Source organism: Phyllobates terribilis, unplaced genomic scaffold (assembly GCF_046119375.1).
Source record: "Phyllobates terribilis strain yellow unplaced genomic scaffold, ASM4611937v1 Scaffold_5__5_contigs__length_657084704, whole genome shotgun sequence".
Taxonomy (NCBI): Eukaryota; Metazoa; Chordata; class Amphibia; order Anura; family Dendrobatidae; genus Phyllobates; species Phyllobates terribilis.
The window spans coordinates 633,236,410-633,251,982 of NW_027362765.1; the positions used below are offsets into that span (position 1 = coordinate 633,236,410).

General features: G+C 42.5%; 1 protein-coding gene across 2 annotated transcripts in view; it reads right to left on the reverse strand.

The window, feature by feature from the left end:
- Positions 1–334: 334 nt before the first annotated feature.
- ACY3 (aminoacylase 3) overlaps positions 335–15,573 on the reverse strand; it is a 147,611-nt gene continuing 132,372 nt past the window's right edge. For both annotated transcript variants that reach the window (XM_073686153.1, XM_073686154.1), the window contains 2 exons: positions 6,529–6,638; positions 335–1,758 (listed from right to left, as the gene is read on the reverse strand). In XM_073686153.1, the coding sequence (XP_073542254.1) occupies positions 1,552–1,758; positions 6,529–6,638 (317 nt within the window). In that variant the 3' untranslated portion in view covers positions 335–1,551. The remainder of the gene's footprint in view (positions 1,759–6,528; positions 6,639–15,573) is intronic.

A 15,573-nucleotide genomic window follows, 5' to 3' on the forward strand; every position in this document is an offset into this window, starting at 1 on the left:
GTTATTTTGTCCTAGTTGTTGTTTGCTTCATGATAAAGGAAAACCAAATGTTCACACTTGTAAGCATGTTCTTTACATGAACTGATCCAAAACCTATGAAATTGCAGGTTGCGAGGTAGCAAAACACGAGAAATTCCAAGGGGGTGAATACTCTTGTAAGCTACTGTATATGTTGTTTTTCTTTTTGTTTTAAGCCCATTTCACCAGTCGGTATAAATTACATGTTGTCCTTATTCTGCAGGTCAATACAATGATGCTAAATTAATATTTTTTTTATTTTTTACTACCGACTTTTGCATAGAGGTCTTTCCTTGGTCACTATATTAGAAAATCTAGAACTGTCATTTTCACTTTGGGCTACATACGACCCTTTGATTGCTTTTATTACATTTTTGGGAGGAGCAAAAATAAAAAAACAATAAATCTTGAATGTGTTTTATTATTAATTGTGTTCACCATACAATTGTTAACTTTATTCTGTGGGTTGATACAATTATAAAGATTTCCCATTTATATAGTTTTTTTATGTTTTAGTACTTTAGCACAAAAAAAATCACTTAAAAAATGATATTTTGTGTCGTCATTTTTTCAGAGACATAGCTCATTCATTTTTACAATGCATTGTAGATATTGTCTCTTGTAGTATGAAGTTTAGTGTATTCATACCACTTTGGGTTACAAACAACTTTTTGATCACTTTTTATGTGAGGTACGATGAACAAAAACAACAATTTTGGGTGTAATTTTTTTTAGATAAATAGATTATAGATGCTGCCAGCCCTGTCTGTCAAATCGGCTAAGTGGTATGCATACTGTCCAGTACTTGCGGAGTTTCTAGCCTCAATACTGGCTGGGCATAAAAAAAACTTACTTATCATGTGAGGAGTAACCACTGTGACCGAAGTCAGCAAATAAGGAAAGAAGAGGGAACATTTGACACCACTGATTGGTGTTGGAGCAGTGAGTGAAGTTCATTAGAGATAGGATCTCAGGTTTTAATCACCTGTACTGGATATGTCCACCGATTGCTGAACTTTTACAGATTTGTAGTTCTTTAAACGCCTGTTAACACAGGCAGACCAAAGTAAACGATGCGCACTGAGCGATCAATAAGACAGCGCTTTGCTCGCTCATCGGGCGATGGTAAAATAATTGTGAAACGGGTGTTTTTAGCAACGCTCATGCAAATGCCCCCTAAGGGTGGTATTTTTTAATTGAATGATATTTTAGGGATTTGATTATATGCTTTGATTTTATTTATCACTGCTTTTGTATGGACCCATTTTTAGTTTACAATTCTCACTTGGGATCATAAACCCCATCACTATTTGTTACTATGTATTAACATGGTGCTGGTATTTGGAAATACCTTTATGTCAAGCCCTGACTACCATTTTTGAATATAAGTTAAGGTGCACTTGATATCACAAATATAAAACATATAATCTAAATATTTGTGGGTGTTATTCTTGAATATACTGATTGCATGGTATTCTTTGGATTGATAATCTGTATACAGATAGGCTTTTGGAGACGCATGAACCTTGTTTTTTAAGCCTTCTTCCCTCTTTTGGAGGAAAGAGCAGGAACAGATATTTGGAGCTTGTCAACAACTATAAAAGCAATATTCTTCTCGTAATAAGCTGCCTCATTAATAAAGACAGGGTAAACTGGTTGTTCTCCAGTATAAGGGATTATCTTGTTATCCAAACTCAGAAATGCAGGATCACCAGGGAGCAGAAGAGAAAAATCTTGATCCTAAGGAAAGAAGAGTATTTCGAGTTTAGATGTCAGCCATGTCTACTAGCAGAGTGCTGAGTCTGTTGCAGAATAAGCATAGCAGTTTATCAGACAATCTTTAAGGGTTTCTCCAAGAATTGTTATAAATAATACACATTTAAATATTAAAACTTTTTCTACATACCTTTATTTAGCAAAAGGTATGCTTTATCTCGTGCACGCTGTCAGGATTTTAAAGATGGCAGCAGCAATAAATCAATGTGCACCTGTCCTAGATTTCAGAGGACACGCAGTAGGACGGGCTGCTCAAGACATACGTCAGGTCAGAGCAGCGTCCTGTCAGGCATTGTAAATGCACATTCCTCTGTTCAGTCAACCTGACAGGACAATGAGTGGAGCCGGAGTAAAGGAGAAGATAAACACCTTTCTTTAGCGGACTGAGAATGAACTTCCATCTCCCTCAGTCTGACAGTTTTACTGCAGTGCAGGGAGGACGTCTGCTTTGCTCTTCACGCAGTCCGTCCTAGGTCGGCTGCACATTGCTAGACGGCAGTTGCCATCTTTAAAATCCTGACAGAGTGCAGATTAAGCATAGCATTTTTCTAAATAAAGGCATTTAAAAAAAATATTTAATATTCAAAAGTATTTATTTTATGTATCACATAACAGCTGGAATTGTCCCCCATTAAGTACATCCAGGATGTTATTTGTCGATAATTGCATAGGAAGCTGCCAGCAGAGGATGTTGATGATTTGTATGCATTTAGTATGGTAGAACATTTCTCAGACAGCCATAATTAACCTCATTAACAGCAGCCAAGGTATGTGTGCATTTCTGCACGTGGTGCTCATAATCAATACTGAATAAATTGTGATGCATTGAAAATTTTGTTTCCAATTTTTAATCATTTGTATATCATTGACATGTCTATCTATCCTGTGATTTCCATAATGCCACAACATTTCATTCTTGGTGTTGCAACTGCATTGCAATTTCAATGTGGAGTGTATCACATTTCCAAAAAATGCAATGAACAAATGTGGTAGGAATTAGTTGTTTCCTTACAGAAAACTTAACTTCATAGGCTGCGTTCACTATAAAAAAAAAAAAAACAAGTATTACTCACCCTCCCCGTGCACGTCCAGCCTCGGTTTCTGCTGTTTGTCTGCATGGCTGATGTCACAGACAGTGTTGCAACCAGCTCTTTTTTTTTAGCTCAGTTGCTCTGATAGTGTAGATGGCTGGAGCACCTGAACTCAATGATTGGCTGCAGTGCTGTCGACATGACATTAGTGCTGCAGACAAACAACAGAGACCAGAGCAGAGGCAGAGAATTGACGCTGGATATGGGGAGGATAAGTTATACCCTGTTTGTTTTTTAAAGCTACTATAGCCTATGAAAGGAAGATTTCTGAAAGGGGACAACCCCTTTTAAATGGATTCTAAGACATAAGCAGCAGGATTATAAAAGAGACTTGAACAATATACAGTAGGAAATATTGTAATTCAAGTCCCACATTTGAAAACAATTACTTGCAAATCTACTTAATCTAAGTATGTGAAACGGTTTTACATCCTGTTACTAGTGATGAGCGAGCATGCTCGTTGCTCGAGATTTACGAGCATGCTCCGGTGTTTTCCGAGTATCTTTAGTGTCCTCGGGAGTTATGTTTCAGTCACTCTGTGTACATGATTTGCGACTGTGACTCGCTCGTCACTACCTGTCACATGTGACTGCTGCAGCTAATCACTGTCCAAAGTGGGGACACGTTGGTCACCCCTGCAGCTAGTGATTGACTGCAGTGGTAAAATGTCCATCTCTGCAGGAAGTAATACAGTTCCTTAAAAACTCTTGTGAACTTTTCCACTGTTTCATGTTACACTCATAAACAAATGTTTTTTATTGGGATTTTATGTGATATACCAAAAAAAAGTAGCAAGTATTTGTGAAGTGTAAAGGAAATTATACGTGGTTTTCTAAATATTTATAAAATATAAATATGAAAATTGTGACATGTATTTGTATTCAGCCCCCCTCAGTCAGCACTTTGTAGGACCACCTGTTTCTGCAATTACTACTGCAAGTGTTTTGGGGAACGTCTGTGAACGGCAATTTTAAAGTCTTAACACAGATTCTCAATTGAATTTAGGTCCAGACTGTGACTGGTCCATTCACACACATGAATATGCTTTGATGTAAAGCGCCATGAAATAAATGGCGCTATAATAATAAATAATAATAATCTAAACCATTCCATTGTAGCTCGGGCAGTATGTTTAGGGTTGTTGTCCTGCTGGAAGGTGAACCATGGGCCTCTTGGCTGCTTCTCTAATTAATGCTCTTCTTGCTTGAGATGTCAGTTTAGGTGGACGGCCATGTCTTGTAGGTTTGCAGTTGTGCTAAATTCTTTCCATTTTTGGATGATGTATTGAATAATGCTCCATGAGATGTTCAGAGCTTGGGCTATTTTTAATAACCTAACCCTGCTTTACTCTTCTCCATAACTTTATCCCTGACCTGTCTCGAGTGTTCCTTGGTTTTCATGATTCTGTTTGAGCCCTAACATTCCAAAACAAACCTCTGAGGCCCCATAGAACAGCTGTAGTTATACTGAGAATAAATGACACACAGGTGCACTCTACTAATTATGTGACTTCTGAAGGCAATTGGTTACTCAGGGTTTTATTTAGGGGTATCAGACTACAGGGGGCTGAATAAAAATGCACGTCACAATTTTTAGATTTATATCTGTCAAATAATTAGAAAACCATGTGTCATTCCCTTTATACTTCACAAATACTTGCTACTTTGTGTTAGTATATCACATATCACATAGATATATTTTATTGGGATTTTCATGTTTGTACTGTGTAATGTGAAAAAATGTGGAAAATTTCACAAGGTAGGAATACTTTTTCAAGACACTGTATTTCAGGAGATGTCACGGGACCTCTTTAAATAGAAAATTGAAAGGATGTGTGTAATGCACACGCCCGTACTGACTGGCGTGTGCGTGTTTAGTGGTTCCACTGTGCCATGAACCGGAGAATGCCTGGAGGGGCGTAACTAAGTATCTGCCCGATCCGACCAAGGTCGCACGACGGCATACGACGCCAATGCACCAGGGAGGAACCGAGCAGAGGGACCAGGGTCTACTCCAGGTCAGACCCCGGACACGGCTGTTGACCCACATCAGGGAATACAGGAACAGGCAGACTAGAGCGCAGGCTGGGTAGGGTCCAGTACAGACTGGGAGACGAGTTCAGAGCCGCAGATGCGGTAAACAAACAGAGTAAAGCGAAACCGCAGACGCGGTAGACAAGGCTGAGCAGAGCGAAACCGCAGACGCGGTAGACAAGGCTGAGCAGAGCGAAACCGCAGACGCGGAGGACAAGGCTGAGCAGAGCGAAACCGCAGACGCGGTGGACAAGGCTGAGCAGAGCGAAACCGCAGGCGTGGTGGACAGGGCTGAGCAGAGCGAAACCGCAGACGCGGTGGACAGGGCTGAGCAGAGCGAAACCGCAGACGCGGTGGACAGGGCTGAGATAAATCGCCGAAGAGGTAAACAAAGATAAAGCAAAGGGGACAGAGCTCTGTTCACACGGAACAGACTGGAAAAGAAAGGCAGAACCAGATACACACAAGGTACTTGCAAAGAAGTAGCGAAAGGACTCCAACTCACAAACGGAAGTACAATGACAACGAGTAGAAGTTAGGTGCAGGTTCAGACTCTACAGAAAAAGGGAGCAAACGGACATAAAGACAAAACAGGTAAGAAGCTAGGAGACAGTTCAGACAAGAACAGTTACTGCAACAAAATGCAAGAACGAGCCTAGGTAAAGCCAAGTGCTGGTTCAGACACTGCAGAAAAAGGGAACAAACGGACATAAAGACAAAACAGGTAAGAAGCTAGGAGACAGTTCAGACAAGAACAGTTACTGCAACAAAATGCAGGAACGAGCCTAGGTAAAGCCAAGTGCTGGTTCAGACACTGCAGAAAAAGGGAACAAACGGACATAAAGACAAAACAGGTAGGAAGCTAGGACACAGTTCAGACACGGGAACTGATACCGCAAGGCTGGAAACATAGACAGGACCTGGCACATCAGTGACAAGAAGCCAACTGACAGAACAAGATGCTCAGGCATGGATTCCAAGAAAGAGCTGGTTTAAATACCAGGTGACAGACAGCAATAGGCTGAGGACGCATTAGGGGTGTGTCTGCAGCAGCTACAAGAATCAGGAAGTTCGGCGGGCGTCGCCCTAAACAGCAAGCGCAAAGCAAAGCAGACAACATGGAAAGAAGCCAGAGTGGCAGTCTGGACTGGAAATCAAGTGCGCGCTCTTGCACAGTGGGAGATGGACCACTATGCAAGGACGCCGCCAGGTATGTTACAATGTGATGATAATATTGGCAACTGTAGTTGGTGATTATAACCTAGAATAAACACAAAATTAATAAATACAGTGCCTTAAGTAAATAGTAATAGTACATGTAAATAATTTGGGTACTTAGTTGACACTGTATTGATCAAAAAGGCATATAAGCCATCCCACCGAGACAAGGTGTACCCACTCTGTACAGTCCTATCTCTAAAACCTCTCTATGTGCCAGATGGTTACTATTACTATTTACGTACTTACTTACTGCAGAGTATTTATTCATTTTGCTTCTATTCTAGGTTATGTTTGTTAATGGCCACAGAGTGAATGTGAACCTACACATTACACTTATCTTAACATGTTTTCAGCTCATTTCTATGGTGTTGCTGTAGTTGATGATTACCTGTAGGGAAGGGTGTACAACTGCAGACACTTCTCCATCGGGTGAAAGAGGAAATTCTACGTGACCAACACGCTGATAAACATCAACTTCAAAAGCTGGAAATTCAATTCCTTAAATACAAAAGAAAGTGTACAATAAATACAATTATGGTTGAGTAGTTGTCTAAGAAACAAAGGCTTATCCGAGATTCTTTTCCTATAAGGAGTTTCAGGCCAGATTTGCTCTGCTAGGTTAATACAATAACTCACAGTTAAAGAGAAACTGCCACCCTGACAATGCCGTCCAATCTGCAGGCTACAGTGCAGGAAAAACTGAGAAGAGGGACATATATTTTTGAGGGGAAAAAATTAAGTATAATTTGTATTTGATCAATGTGTATTTCCGCTTATTCTGGGCTTTTTAGTCAAGTGGGCAGTTATACCCAATGACTGATCGTTGTCAATGGATGTACTCTTATACAAGGAAGACTTTCATTCATTAAATACAACCGCCCTGTTGACTGAATGAGCAGAGATAAAAAATAATTAAAATACAAGTTATACTGACTCTATTTTCACAAAAATATTTATCATTCTTCCCAGTTCTTCCTGTGCTGTAGCACAATGTTGTTTTGACTGCGTTTTTAAAATAACAGGTTCACTTTAAGATTTGCTTGATTCTTCACATAAGTAGTGTGTAACAACCATAAAGAAGTCAAAAAGCATAAAGTAACGGCATACTCTAAATACAAGAATACTGCACACATCTATGTTTGTTTGAATAGAGACTTGCAGAATCTATATTATAACCAGGTATGCCGAATTAGAAGAACGTATCCCAGAGGTGACAGTGAGGAGGATGAGGATGAAGGAGTGTGGCGCCAGAGATCGCATTATGCATTGGCGCTGACCGCATACCACGATCTCCGGCATCATGAGGACATACCACGATCTCCGGCAAGACTGAAGGAGGAGTGTAGTGCCGGAGTCAATGCCTGCTCATAGTGCGATCTCTGGTGTCATTTTATTGAAGACAGGGTCCATTTTATTGGGGGGGCATATACCAGGATTGGGGACCAGGATGGGGGAGCATATTCCAGGATGACTGAGCATATTCCAGGATGGGGGAGTATATTCAAGGATGGGGGACCAGGATGGAGGAGCATATACCAGCAAGTTGGACAGGGGTTGGCTGGCACTTTTCAACCTGGGGGGCAATCGCAAACCAGTGGCCCTCGAGTTCCGAAGGACCACCTTTGGCCTGCTTATCTCTGGCTGCTGCATTAAAGCAGCAGAGATAACACGTTTTAAAAAAAGGCTGGTGCATAGATATGGGAACAAAATGGAGCTTGCTGCATACATATGGGAGCAGAACCAAGCTTACTGCCTACATAGATACTGCAACAGAAGCAAGCTGACTACGTAGGCACGAGAAAGGAAACAAGATTACTACATAGATACAGCAACTGAAAGGAGCTTACTACAGAGATAAGGGAGCAGTACCGAGCTTACTACAGATATATGGGAACAGAACCGAGCTTACTACAGATATATGGGTGCAGAACCGAGCTTACTACAGAGATATGGGAACAGAACCAAGCTTACTACAGAGATATGGGAACAGAACCGAGCTTACTACAGATATATGGGTGCAGAACCGAGCTTACTACAGAGATAAGGGAGCAGCACCGAGCTTACTACAGAGATAAGGGAGCCGAACCGAGCTTACTATAGAGATAAGAGAGCAGAACCGAGCTTACTACAGAGGTAAGGGAGCAGAACCGAGCTTACTACAGATATATGGGTGCAGAACCGAGCTTACTACAGAGATAAGGGAGCAGCACCGAGCTTACTACAGATATATGGGTGCAGAACCGAGCTTACTACAGATATATGGGAACAGAACCGAGCTTACTACAGATATATGGGTGCAGAACCGAGCTTACTACAGATATATGGGAACAGAACCGAGCTTACTACAGATATATGGGTGCAGAACCGAGCTTACTACAGAGATATGGGAACAGAACCAAGCTTACTACAGAGATATGGGAACAGAACCGAGCTTACTACAGAGATATGGGAACAGAACCGAGCTTACTACAGATATATGGGTGCAGAACCGAGCTTACTACAGAGATAAGGGAGCAGCACCGAGCTTACTACAGATATATGGGTGCAGAACCGAGCTTACTACAGAGATATGGGAACAGAACCGAGCTTACTACAGATATATGGGTGCAGAACCGAGCTTACTACAGAGATAAGGGAGCAGCACCGAGCTTACTACAGATATATGGGTGCAGAACCGAGCTTACTACAGAGATATGGGAACAGAACCAAGCTTACTACAGAGATATGGGAACAGAACCGAGCTTACTACAGAAATATGGGTGCAGAACCGAGCTTACTACAGAGATATGGGAACAGAACCGAGCTTACTACAGATATATGGGTGCAGAACCGAGCTTACTACAGATATATGGGTGCAGAACCGAGCTTACTACAGAGATAAGGGAGCAGCACCGAGCTTACTACAGATATATGGGTGCAGAACCGAGCTTACTACAGAGATATGGGAACAGAACCGAGCTTACTACAGAGATAAGGGAGCAGTGCCAAGCGTACTACAGATATAAGGGAGCAGTACTGAGCTTACTACAGAGATATGGGAACAGAACCGAGCTTACTACAGAGATATGGGAACAGAACCGAGCTTACTACAGAGATATGGGAACAGAATCAAGCAGAACCGAGCTTACTACAGAGATAAGGGAGCAGTACGGAGCTTACTACAGAGATAAGGGAGCAGAACCGAGCTTACTAACTCTATTATATAGATACAGCAAGAGAACCAAGCCTCCTACTTAGATCCGGGAACAGAACCAAGCTTACTGCATACATACGGTACCAGAATCCAGATTACTACATAGATATGGTACCAGAATCAAGCTTGCTGCTAAGATATGGTACCATAACTGAGCTTACTATATAAATACGGGAACATAACCAAACTTACTGCATAGATACGGAAGCAAAACCAAGGTTACTACATAATAATAATAATTTTTATTTTTATAGCGCCAACATATTCTGCAGCACTTTACAATTTTAGGGGGGACTTGTACAGACAATAAAGACGTTACAGAATAAGCATAACTCAGATATCAAAAGGAGTGAGGGCCCTGCTCACAAGCTTGCAGTCTATGAGGAAAGAGGGGAGACACAAAAGGTAAAATTTGATTATATTGTATAATACAGCCATAATATACTCAATAGGGTAAGCACATAACACTACATGAACTGGTCGCCAGCCAGTATGTGTACAGTACAGACAGAGGCTATTAAGTGCATGGATGGTATGAACATGATTTTGAAGAAAATTTTTATATGGGCCAAACTAGGACAGTTAGACAAATGTGTTGAGGCAATAGGCTAGTCTAAAGACATGGGTTTTTAGGGCAGAGATGTAAAGTGGTGCTGAACCGTGGAGAGCTTTGTGGGTAAGAGTGATAAGTTTATATTGAATTCTGTATTGGATGGGCAACCAGTGCAATGACTGGCACAGGGAAGAGGCATCGGTGTAGCAGTTGGCGAGGAATATGATCCTGGCTGCTGTATTCTACTAATCAGACCAATTAGTAGAGAGTTGCAACAGTCCAGACAAGAATGAATAAGAGCTACAGTAAGAGTTTTTGCCGAGTCAAAGGTAACAAAAGTTCTAATTCTAGAGATGTTTTTGAGGTGTAGATGGCATGAGCGAGTGAGTGATCGGAAGTGAGAAGTGAAGGAAAGATCTGAATCAAATATGACCCCAAGACTGCGGGCATGTTGCTGGGGAGTAATGGTGGAGCCACAAACGGAAATGGCAATATCGGCCATATTCAGTTTTAGCGGAAAGACAATCACTGGTATTTTGTAATAATGCAGGGTATATAATTGGGTGTCATCAGCATAGAGATGGTACTGAAAACCAAATCTACAGATTGCTTGTCCAATAGGGGCAGTGTACAAGGAGAAAAGGAGGGGGCCAAGGACTGATCCTTGAGGAATCCCGACAGTAAGGGGAAGGGAAGAGGAAGAGGAGCCAGCAAAAGACACAGTGAAGGTTAGAGAGGTAGGAAGAGAACCAAGAGAGAACAGTGTCCTTGAGGTCAATAGAGCGGAGCATAGTAAGCAGGAGCTGGTGATCCACAGTGTCAAATGCTGCAGAGAGATCAAGGAGAATCAGCAGGGAGCAGTGACCATTAGATTTGACTGTTAGTAGATCATTAAAGCACACCTATCAGCAGGATTGTGCTCAGTAAACTACATACACTGTCAGGAGGGCGACACTACACTGATTAAAATGTTGCCTTGGTTGATGAAATCCATCCTGTGGTTCTTGTGTAATATTTACTTTCAGTTTGGAGATAATGATATGTTCGTGCTTCGGGGCGGCCTGTGGAGGGCGCTCTATCTGGTGCTCTGATTACTTATTCATCTGTATGCTCTTATGACAGCTCACTGATCGTTCACTGACCTGCCTCCTATTTATCTAGCCCCGCACTACTAGATGCATTATGAAAAAAGGCCTTCATGAGTGAAAGTCATGTAAGGGGGAAGACCGGGGTGTAAGTACTTTCAGAACAAGGGATCCGGAACTGCCGGGGCCGTGCCTCTGGTTGCAGGAGGAAGACAGACTGCAACCAGAGGCAGGTGACTGGGGAGTTGGGGGCGTGTCTAGAAAAAGGGAGAAAAAGGAGGTTTGCGTGGGAAAGTGGAGAGTTGACAGTTGGGGTCAAGCCCCACTAGAGGGAGAAGAGACGCAGTGTCCGTGGAGCCGAGCAAGTGAGGTGCAGTGTTATGGACTAGGGGCTCAGCGGGTCAAACCGGAGACCGCCCGCTGCCGCCAGAAGACGTGGAGCCGAGCAAGTGAGGTGCAGTGTTATGGACTAGGGGCTCAGCGGGTCAAACCGGAGACCGCCCGCTGCCGCCAGAAGACGGAGAATTGTTTAGGCGGGGAAGCCAGAAGAAAACAACACCGGCATCAGCCGGCAACTGCCTTGTGGGGAACAAGAGTCAGCTAAGTGTAAAACTGCCGATTACAACCGTGTCAACTCTGCTACATCTAGCCAAACTGTGGATTGTCGGTTACCTGCTACTCCCCTTGTTGTCCCATATTTCCCCTGTTACTCGCTGCGGAGATTGACCCTGTTACAATAAATCCCCCCTGTTTATTAACCCTGTACTGGCTGCTCTGTGTTTCTATGTCACTTCATCTAAAGTACCTGTGTTACAGTCACACCAGTCCTACTCCTTGGATTATGGTGTGGGGTGGGAAAATGTACAGTAGCTTTCCCACCCATCCTAATTCCAGGTACACTAAAAGCTTTGCTTTACATTGATTTGGTCATGAAACCAGGGGTACAGCCAGTTATCTAAAGTGTCCTAGGAGTCGCTTTTCAACACAACAAAGCCATGCCGCATGTTGTTTGTGCTATTGCGATAAGCCTGCATCCAGGGGCATACACAGAAATCATGGGGGCCCATAGCAGAAGTTCTAATTGGGCCCATCCCCCCCCCCAAAAAAAAAAAGATAAAACAAATAAAAAATGAAATATTGTCAGGGTCACAGAAGAGCATATCTCACAACTTTCCAGCCTTTGCATAGTAATTTGCCTCCTGCTGAAGTCCTAGATTCCTCTTTCATTGCCCACATAAAGTATGATGCCAACAAAAATGCCCTCCAAACACAGTATGATACCCCCATGGTGAATTCCTCCACATTAGCCTCTACATGCACAGTATGATGACCCTATTGTACCCCACCTCAACTACCAAGGCAAAGTATGGTGACCCCAACACAGTATGATCCCCCAACTGTGACTCCCAGACGCAGCCCTCCATGCAGTATAATGGGCCTACATACGGTATAATACTGTAACACTGTATGATGGCCCGCACTAGCCCTCAAAACACAGTATAATTCACTCCCCATGGTCCTCCACACAGTATAATGCAGTCCCCATGGTCCTCCACACAGTATAATGTACTCCGCATGGTCCTCCACAAAGTATAATGCACTCCCCATTGTCCTCCACACACACACACACACACAGTATAATGCACTCCCCATGGTCCTCCACACAGTATAATGCACTACCCATGGTCCTCCACACAGTATAATGCACTCCCCATGGTCCTCCACACAGTATAATGCACTCCACTTAGTCATCCACAGAGTATAATGCACTCCACATGGTCCTCCACACAGTATAATGCAGCCTTCATAGGGTAAAATGCAGTCCCCAGTCCTCCAGTATTATGAGCACCATGTACTCACTGATCTTAAAAATAAATAAATACAATGCTCACTGTTCCATGTTCCCACGGGTCCCACTGCTTCAGTCTCTGCAGCACATCTCCTCACCTCAGAAGCTCCACTGTCTGACACAGTGTGGCGCGATGAAGTGATGTCATCGTGCCCGCTGAATCAGACGCAGAGGATGGAAGCGGCAGTGTCACATGCTGCTCCCTCCTTCATCATTGCTTTCAACGGTAACGGCATCTAGCGATACAGTTGAATGCTGGGCGGGAGGGGGTGGAGCTGGCTGGTTAGCGAGGGTGCCAGGTATGGGCGCTGACGCCGGGCCCCGCCGGCTCACGGGCCACATTGCAGTCGCTTGCCCTGCCTCCATTGGCGGTACGCCACTGCCAGCATGGCCTAAACTCACACATATGGGACGTCATTGGTCAGCAATTGCAAAGGGAGCTGCCAAGAGCGTATCTTTATGCTTTTCCCAAGTGCATTCAGAGTGGCAGAACATTAATCAGACAACCATTAATTACGTCATTGATAACAGCCAAGGCAGTAAGTGTGGGGATTTCTGCATGTGAGGATCATACTCAATATTGAAGAGAGGGACACAAACACTTGGCAAAAGCATTCTGCAATTCATGAATACATGAACTCCACTACAGCTACACACATAAAGTGAGGTACTTAATTTAAAGTTTTCAACAACCTCCAAAGTCCTATAAATGACTCATCTTTGCCAGACTGTTTTTAATTAGAGTAAAGTATATCTTCATCTTGTTCTTCTCTAGTTTATTTGAGGCCTACGTACATACAAAGGTTAGAATATAGACTCAAGCCCATGGTAGATGGGCTTATACAATTTTGTTCAAATCTGTAAAGTACTGACCTCACCATGGAAACAGATAGTAACATGGTAGCAAGCAACATCCCATTTAACAAAACAGCACACTGACAGATTTTCATGTTTTCTAAAATGTAAAAAGAAAATGGTCCAAAAAATAACCCTCTTAGTCATTCGTGATCTGGCAGACCATTCTGTGTAGAACACTGATTCAAACAGACGGTGTCACTGTTCGAGGTAACATCATCCTGCTGTGATGTGCTATAACTCATCTGATTTGATCCCACAAAAAAGCTGCATTAGCAGAAATTGGTGAAAAACGTAATGTTCGCTATGATAGAAAGTTTCAGAACACAAACAAAGAGACGTGTGCTTGTGTTTCGCTTTTCCAAGGTAAAAATGAAACCAGCGGAGGCAGTGTGATGCTACGGGTAATTTGCTGTTGGGAAACCATGTAACCTAGTGGATGTTACTTTAAAACATACCACCTCCTTAAACATTGTTGCAGACAAAGTACACCCCTTTATATTATACTTGTGTTTTGAGTAGTAGTGGTTTCTTTAAGCAGAGTGATATGTCCTGCCTCACTGCTCTAGAATAGGTTGAGGAACATGACAAAGAAATTGAAGGAGTTGACTTGGCCTTTTAATTCGATAGAGCTAAGTTAATCAAGAAGCTTCTTTCTCCACTTATGTCTTGAAAACGGTCATATAAAAGTTTTCATGTGCACAAGCAACAACTTCCTCTGAAAACTCATTTGTAATGATAGCAATTGTTTCAAGAAGATCTTTAGCTATTCTTGGTGACACAAGACACTTTCAAATGACCTGTGGAGGACATTCCCTGAAAGCAAAGGCTGGTTTGGTGGCACAAGGGGTACCTACATAAGATTAGGCAGGTGGTTTCAATACTATGTTGATCAGTGTATGTAGCAAATATGCCATGTATTATCAACTGAGTTTTCTTTTCAAACTACTGATGTTCAGGTCCTATTTGCCAACTTGCAACACTCATTACAACAGCACTAATTTAGTAAAGTAAAGCGAACTTGACAATTATCAATAATCAGGATGCTTTATTTTAAATATTTGCCTATATCATGTTCATAAGTAACTTTCCCAATCACTTACCAAAATACAAGCCTCAAAAAAACCCTCATCTATGTAATTACAGACCATCTAGACTAGTCCACACCCCCAAAGAAAGATTAGGGCCTGTGGAAAATCACCAACCTAGACCTTCTATTCTAAAACAAATTCCTGAAAAAAATATCGACCCTAGGGTGTGTGCTCGCACTAAACTATCATCAATCTAACATCCACAGTATATCTTAAGGGATGGTCATCATTGTAAAAAGGCCATTTTAAATATTCTCTATTTTGTATCTCTTTGTTTCACCCATCACACATTACTTTCATTTAGTAATTGTCACAACTCTGTTGTCAGGTATCCTGGGGCCAGCGGCTCCTTCCCTGTCCCTACCGCTAGGGGCACCCTAACTGGCCCTGTTCCCCGGATTACTTCTGAAGGTGAAGACGCCGGGGCCACGAACCTTGTCTGAACTCCTCAATCTGTGGTCAGTCTGTCCCCTTCCCCCACCAAGGGAAGAGGGGAGTAGTAGTGTATGGCAGTACACCAACCAGACTAACAAGGTATACAAACAGGGCTAAAGAAAAATACCAATCATACAAATATATGCACACAAACATCAGAGGTTAACACCAGGAAGAGGAGGATGGGGGAAACCAAAATAGGAGAAGAAGAGGATAACACACAACATAAACCACACAACAGTCTTAGGTTAAATCCTCCAAATGCCTTCTCAAACACAACTCTCCACCACATTCCTAGCACCATGCAGCAAAAGCTAGCTCTAGCAATGACTCCAAGCCAAAGCCCAGAATATATAGGAGCGGGGAGTGGCT